At 43.4% G+C, this 8,243-nt stretch overlaps 1 protein-coding gene across 1 annotated transcript; it reads right to left on the bottom strand.

Annotated features, from left to right (window-relative positions):
* Positions 1-2,463: 2,463 nt before the first annotated feature.
* On the bottom strand, positions 2,464-7,769 carry slc45a1 (solute carrier family 45 member 1; the record flags this gene model as incomplete). Its single annotated transcript, XM_080727890.1, has 8 exons — positions 2,464-2,736; positions 3,310-3,515; positions 4,218-4,394; positions 4,727-4,880; positions 5,295-6,157; positions 6,539-6,763; positions 7,038-7,130; positions 7,349-7,769. The coding sequence occupies 8 exons, from the start codon at positions 7,767-7,769 to the stop codon at positions 2,464-2,466; spliced, it is 2,412 nt and encodes an 803-aa protein (XP_080584016.1).
* Between the last annotated feature and the right edge of the window lie 474 nt (positions 7,770-8,243).

The following is an 8,243-nucleotide window of genomic DNA, read 5'->3' as shown; positions in this document are numbered from 1 at the left end:
TCTTTTTACTAATCTGTTTCTAATCTGAATTCTTTCATTCAAGTACCTGTTAATAGATTGACACTGCCTTGTAAGATGATGTCACTTGACCTAATTTTGGATAACATGGAAAATGGTTGACTTAAATGCAGGAATGTCCCCATTTTCTAAGCAATGGAAAAAAGGATTACTGAAGGCATTTTGTTTCTCATGTCATAGCACCCTCATGTGGCATATGTTGAGGTTGCAGTGAACAATTATTTTAACTGGTCAAGCAGGGTGATGAGAGTACAGTTCATATATTGTAAACCTTGTTCAATAAAAGACAGGAGTCCAAATTGGCAAAATGAACATTTTAGTTTCAACTCAACCCTGAATTAAAGTAGCTGTTACAGTAAAACTGTTATATCGAACTATAGCTGGCTTCAGAGAATACACTAAAATACTCAAAATATTATATTTTCTTAAGCAGGCTGGAACAGCGTGATCCATGAGCTCCTGTTTAAGAACATTGGCATGGCACGTCTAGTCAGTAATGGATGCCATGATCATGGACACTTCAGAGACATCACCAGCTAATGACTGTCATGGAAAATGTGGGCGTGCTCATTGTGGAGACCAGTAAAATACTTCAAATGAAAGCTGAAAACAGGCAATAGTGATGTATTTTTGTAAAAGGCCTAAAATAAGGCTCTACCTGCTGTGTGACAAGAAAGCTCAGGCTATGCAAAGCAAGCTTACTTGATATGGTGCAATAGATTAAAAAATAATGTATTTGCACCAATAATAGTTGTAGTGACCTGATGAAGATGAAATATCTAGCATTTATGGATGAATGTTTGATACTTCCTGTAGGATCATCTTGATTGTGAGAAGGTTGCACTACGGTGTGAGCCTCATGCTCAGTGGGTGTGGTGTAGTGGCAGAAGACTACAACCTACTACAGCATGCCCTATGGTGAAAATAAGCACTTGCAGCTGTCAATAGAGCCCCAAATGTCTTTTCTCTCATTGTCGTCCAGCTTCATGGTTACCCACAGTTCGCATGAATCTTCTGAGAACTCTTTCTTTCACCAGCCTTAGAGCTGTTTTGTTGCTCTTCTGATTTGTTGGGTTTCCGACTGAATGTTGAATCACACCCCAGTTTCAACTTCTCCTCTTCCTGATAATGACAAGAATCACTGTCATTACAACGGTACGGCCAGGAGCAGGCTGACAGCTCACTGTGCTGTCCATGGCTTAGTGATGGCCCATAGATATCTGCCATCAGTACACAGTTCTCTGTGATGTGTGTGTGTGTGTGTGTGTGTGTGTGTGTGTGTGTGTGTGTGTGTGTGTGTGTGTGTGTGTGTGTGTGTGTGTGTGTGTGTGTATGTGCGCGCGCGCGCCTGTACGTGGGCCTGTACGTGTGCCTGCAAGCGCATGTTTGTGTGTGTGTGTGTGTGTGTGTGTGTGTGTGTGGCCCTATCAATCATGGCTATCTGTCCTTAAAAGTGTTTGTCATTGCAGCTACTCTCGCTGGGGACACAAATAAGAGTCAGCCAGCTCAACACATTCTGAGAAGGGTTTCACATAAGGAAATGTAATATGCTCATTAGTGCTCATAGATGGTGTGAATGTGTAGACTACAGTAGCCTATACATGTGTTTGCAGCATCAGAATATAACTCTTGAGTTCCTCAATTAAATGTTAAAAATGTTTAGTGAGTGAGTGCTGACATGTGGCATTCAATGCTAAAAACAAAACAAAAACAAGGGCCATTGGCAGCACATTCAGTTAGTCACTAAATCCTGCCTAAAGTGGAATGCTAATATGCTAACTCAGAGAAACAGGCAGGTAGACATTCCCTTGGCAGTATGACCAAAACAAAGGACTAACAAAGGAACACATGGCATCGGGAGACTACTGTAGCTCATGCAGACATTAGGCAACTGATAGAAAGAGGAAAGAGAGGGCAAAGCTGTAGTTTTATGTGGCTGTCGAAATTCTATCCTAAACAACAACAAGCAAGGAAAGATGATGAAAGGGTGAACTCAGAACAGAGAAATCAAACATACAGCAGCCTACCATTATCTTTCATTCACAAGCATACAGGCACACTCAGAGCTTACTCGTTGAACACTGTCACGATTGCACATCTTACACACATTTGCAGAAATTCAAATCTACCATACCACAGTCAAAAAGATCACACATATTGGGTGGAAAAGTTAGGTAGAAAGTAAATGCATGGGCACACACACTGTATGAAACACACTGGTCATGTACACATATTAGAGTGGTGGCCAATGTCTGTCTGTCTCTCTGTCTGTCTAACTCTGAGAGGAGCAGCGCTGAGCACTGTGAAACAATATAGGTGTTTATGCTGTATAGCGTGCAATACATTGTCCTATCAGGGCTGTGAAGGTCAAAAGAGACAATAAGTGACTGTGTGAGAATGTGAGTGGTTAAGTGCGTGTGTGTGAGGTAAATTAAGGGCCTGTTTCTAAATGTGCACCAATAGTGGCTGGGTCTCGCTTTCGGGGGGCTCACCCTCAGCGGGGGGCAGGTGGTACACCACGCAGAGGGAGGAGTACAGACAGCCCACGAATGACATCACGCTGGAAAAGTACATCACTCCCTGGGCCCCGCCCACCAGCGAGGTCAGAGGTCCCATCAACACCGACACCAGGATCTGAGCCAGGAAGTACTGACAGCTCAGCAGAGAGATGTCCACCCCCATCCCACGCCTGGTCCCTTCTTCAGTGGAGCCACAAAACTAAGACAAACACAAATACGCACATGCAATTCCAGTTAGCATTGTCACTTTATATACAGTATACTGTATATGACTAATATACACTTATACAGACTCCATTGGTACTATAATATACTGTTGCAAACTCTTAAGCACAAACCTACATGCATTGGTATTTGCTGTTAATGATGTATCTCACTTGCACAAGTGACAGTGATTCTATATCTGCTATACAGTAGCTTCTACCTGCTGCAGAGTTGCGGTGGCCTGCCTTTTTCATTTTCTTTTTTGACCATTCACCTTAGATATTTGACATTGTGTCTTGTCATCTGTCTTTGCTTCCTTTGTTTCTTTCTCTATTCTCTATTATATGGCAATTTATTTTAAACTGTTGGGAGCTTCAAAAAATGACTTCACCCACTCTTTATACCTGCACACTTGCAATGTGACAATAAAGTTCATTTACACATGTCATCTGCAAAGCTGTGCACAAATGACTCTAGGCAACTGTGACAATTGTATCCCTGAAAATGACATAAAGATGATTAATTGTGTACCGTAATTATAATACTGTACATCTTTATATTGACTGACCTGAGGGCTCTGGTAGTATTCACACAGCAGCGAATAAGGCAGCGTGCACAGAGAGGAGAAGAGCACCCCGTAAGTGACACAGAGAGACAGTACCACGTAGAGGTTGTTGGAGAGCGTGGCCAGGCCCGTTCCCAAACCAAACGCCAGGTAGGCAAAAAAATAAAGAGACCGGAGAGAGAAACGCTCCTCCAGCTTCTCTAGTATGGCTGGAATTAAGCAGATGAAGAAAGGAGAATTAGAAGAAGCAAAAGGCGAATGGAAAGTAATAGGTGCCAGCTGCACTTATTAAGGAAGGAAAATTTAAGTCTAACTAGGGTAATAACTACCAGACAGGGGTCATCAATGTGTGCGTATACGGACATATGTGTATGTGGCAAAGACTTGGTCTTCATGTCCGTGGCAAATTTTAGATCTTATTTTTTTATCATTATAATGTTCTTATTTTGATCATAAGACCCCATTACTGAATGTCAAGTCTCCAGGTTTTCTTCAGAATATGTATGACAGTGATTTACTACGACACTATAGCACATTAGGAGTCCATTAGTACTAGTGGTTCTCAAACGGTTTATTTGCAAGGACCCCCACAATCCCCCTCTGGTCACAATCTTTTATGGCCAGTGGTGTTATATTTTATCTGTGCTCCTGGTCTAGCTGAATTAAATACACACATTTAATTTTGATAAATGTAGAAGCCTGTCTGTTATGTTTGATATTTATATTATCACAGTTTAACAATTGCAGTAAAACCACAATAACCATGTTGGGTTAAGAAAGTGGCTAAGGAAATGTATCCCCCCACTGTTTTATTTTATTTATTTTGTATTATTTTGTATTTATTTTTTCAACTCGAACCCTGATCATTTCCCTATCCAGGCCAGCACTAGATACCTGGGGGGGCTCTGTACCTGAATAGAAGGCAGCACTGAATGCATAGATGCACATGCCCCAGCAGCCCATGCTGACCCCAGCATTGTAACGTTGGTAGGCCTCTGAGTCGTGGGGCGCTTTGGGGTCTCCTTCAAACACCACCTCCCCCATGAAGTCAGTGTAAAACAGCAGCATCCCCTCAAAGGACAGCCAGCCTATACAACCCAGACAGAAACTAACAGGATTTAGTTACATTTATCTTGTACATTTTTTTGTTGTTGTTGTGTGGTACAAGGATGATGAGTTTCAACATAAAAGGCATTAGACACATACTGTGAAATACTGTATGAGTGTAAAAAGTGATTTTTGCACTCTGAGTTAAAGTAACACTGATGGTTTTATTGTATTGTAAATATGTATCAAATATGATGCCATATTGAATAAAATGGCATCATATTTAGCTACTTGCTAGCTCACAAAGCGTTGCTTGTTCAAGTTGTTCAACACGATACACAATCAAGTATAAATCAGGGATTATTGTTCTTACCCAAGAAATGATTAGTGCACAAGCTGCGAAGTGAGGGAGGCATTCTGTAAATGGCCACACACAGCAGCCTCATTGACATCTGGGAGTCTGCTGTCTCCACATGCTCACTCAGATCACTCTCATAGCGGACTCCATTCAGCAGAATGTTTGCGACCTTCATTAAAAAAAACAGTGATGTAGGCTGCAGCATATGTAGAATGTGTATAGAACTTATCAGAGGAATAATAATAATCGATAGATAACTGTTTGACGTGAATTGTACATCAAAATTAAATGATGTAACTGAGAATGTAAGAAGTATTTCACTGTTTAAAAAACGCTTAAACCCTATATACAGTATGTAATTGAACAGCATGCACCAGGGGTCTGAACTTCTCTCCTTTTGTCCCTCTACACAAAATCTCTGCCGAAAATAGCAATATATAGCCGATCTACAAGCTAACAATGCGATGCGTTATGAGCTTGTAGATCGCTGAATGTTTGCCTACTTTCACTGAATATTCATCTATTATGACATGCCAGAATAGGAATGCTAGAATTCATGCGGCTAATTGAAAACACGGCAGACCTGCTGACTGAAGGTCACCGTCCTTCTGCGTCCATTTTCCAGACCAACAGTCTGGGTTGCCAGTGCAGGGTCCTCCATTAGTGCAAGACTCTGGGGACGCTTCAGGATGGAGCCTCGCTGCGAGCCTTCTCCGGGCTGAGAGCCAGCTCCACTTTGAGCGTCTTCTTCAAGCTGCTCTGTTTCATGCTGAGCCTCTGCACCTGGCTGAGTCCTTCCTTCAGGCTGAGCATCTCCCAGAGAAAGGGACCCTTCTGGCCCTTGTGTACTAGGCTCCTGATGAGGAGAGTCCCCTGGAGGCAGGGCTCTGGCTGTAGAGTCAGCCTCCATGGGCTGTGGTGTCTGCTGACCTGTGTAGCAGTCTATCAGAACACTGTCTATATAGGAGGTTCCCAAAGAGGAGGCAAACTCATTGATGCCAGTGAGAGAGTTGTCTCTACTTATAAAGCTGCCGTACTTAGGAGTCAGGGGGCTAAGAGGGGAAATAGGACTAGTGAGGCCGGCACAGAGGCGCGCATTGGCACTGCACGAGTGACCCATGGGGTCAACATGACGTGGACGGGAGTCAGCGAATTGATAGCTGTAAGGCTCTTCATCTTCCCCTTCAAAGCCGCCTGGGGGCACAGGGGGCGAAGGAGGAAGAGCGAGGCTGGGGCTTTTCAAGTGGTTTTTGCCAGAGGTTTTCTGTGGCTGGGTCTTTGGCAGCTGGCGTTCAGGGATACTGGTCAGAGTCATTGCCGTGGCAACCACCAAGGTTACACTAGTGAACATGTATATGACCCGAAGCTGACCTCCCATTGACCTTCCAAACTCTGTGTGGTCCCAGTTGATTCCACCCACAATGTAGCCGAATCCGCCACCCAGTCCTGCGAAGCATTGACACATGCAAGATACACACACAAAGCATATAAGATTAATAAATCTAGGACTACCTGCAACTGTCTGCAACTGATTATTTTCTTACTGAGTATTCTATTGATTACTTGTTTGATTAATTTAATAATTGAGAAGCACATTGTTTCTATACTTTATTATATATATTTCTTTTTGTATAAATGAATCAGCACAAAACTAAATTGATTGACTTTTATTAGAATGTATATTTCGAAATAATTAATTCAATCCATAGTTCGAGGAGCTGTTACACCCCTAAATAAATCCATCTGAAATGTCCAAATTACAATGCTACTGATGACAAAGTAAATATAAGTTTGCATGATTGCTACTTCAGTATAGTTCTCTCTGACCTGCCAAGAGTGCATGGATGTTTAGCCCTCTGTCCTGATCTTCTGGGCTACACACATCCATCATGTATGCATGGCTTGGGTTGTCAGCTGAGTCAGCGCTGAAGTCCATTAGGACCACTCCACAAATGGTCAGGACAATTCCCCACTTGTGGTTAGATGCTGTATCTGCTATTGCACCGCCAATGTCCCGCCCATTCAGCACCAGAGTTAGACCAAGTAATGCTCCTAGAGTGAAAAGGCAGAGGGAGCAAATGTTCTAAATCCATGCTATAGTTTAGTGCTGTGGTTCTCAAAGTGGGGTCCGGTGGGGATCCAGGGGGTCCCTGAAAATGATATAGTTATGGGGACCGTAACTCAGAGAGTGTACTCAAAATGTATAGTCTCAGTTATGGGGGTCCATTGCCTAATGCACATAACTGGGAGTCCTTTAAATTAAAAACATTTGAAAATCACTGGTCTGTTGGAAGAGCATTATAGGAATATCAACAGCATTTCTCACCTATGGCCAGAGCAAAAATGAAGGGTCTTCTGCGTCCAAATCGGGATGTGCACCGATCACTCCAAGCTCCAAGGAGAGGCTGAACAAGGAATCCTTAAATCCAAAATGAGCATACAGTTATGGGCCACTGAATAAACAATAGATAAGAACAGAGTTATTCAGAATCACAGTGTATCAGCTTTCATTCTTGTGCAACTCAGGATATATGATAGTATCGAAGAAATGTTACACAATGAAAACTGATACACTTTGAACATAGATACGTATATTCATATTCTACTGTATCTCAACGCTCACTGCCTTTCATTTACCCAGAATAGGGCTAATGAACCACACAAGGCTGTAGAACTGGTCAGGGAGACCCATCTGCAGGAGCACGGGCGTCACATAGGCCGTCTCCATGGCATAGCTGAACTCGATGCCGAACAGGACGCAGCCGTTGAAGAGCAACTCGGGGAAAGTTCGTCTTGGGGGGAGCTCGCTGAGGTCCAGCTGGTCGAGGGGGCAAGGCGTGTTCGGTGGCGGAGGGGGCGAAGGTCTGATCAGTTTCCGACGCTTTGGGTGTCTTTGGAAGTTGTTGGCGCGGTGGCTGAGGTGCCGAGTGGTGGACGTTGGGAAGCTGGCCGTTTTGGGTAGCGTGCTCCTCCAGATGCCCTCCAGAGGTGCAGCGGACCTCCCCCCTGGGCTGGCCAAGAGGGGGTCACTGGAGGTACCCATGCCTGGAGATGACATCACTCTTGACCAAGCTTACTCTGCAAAGCAGACAAAAGGTGATTTAGAGCAGTGGTTCTCAACCTGCGGGTTCCCCAAATTATTTTGGGGGGTCCCCAGATGATTAGCTTAATGTGCAATTTGTTTTCTCACTCCACAGTAAACAAACCAACATAACGTTTAAGTGTATACTGAGGGTATCTGCTCATCTCTAAAGTGACAAGGACTTTTAAAACCTCTAAAATGACAAATTAAACATTGGCCAACGCAAGGCGTTGTGAGCATGTAGATCTGCTATTTTCACAACAGAACCATGTTATCCAAAATGTAATGCCTCAACTCTTAGTGGTCATCAGTGTGGGAGGGTCCCCAGTTAAAACATGATTAATTTGGGGGTCACGGCCTGAAAAGGTTGAGAACCACTGTCTTAGAGCAGGATGATAACATCATCAACCTTACATTATCAGTAAAATGCTTGTTTGATACTGCAAGTAT

The sequence above is a fragment of the Nannobrachium achirus genome, assembly GCF_963921795.1.
Source record: "Nannobrachium achirus genome assembly, chromosome: 6".
Lineage (NCBI taxonomy): Eukaryota > Metazoa > Chordata > Actinopteri > Myctophiformes > Myctophidae > Nannobrachium > Nannobrachium achirus.
This window is presented reverse-complemented; position numbering and strand designations above follow the sequence as displayed.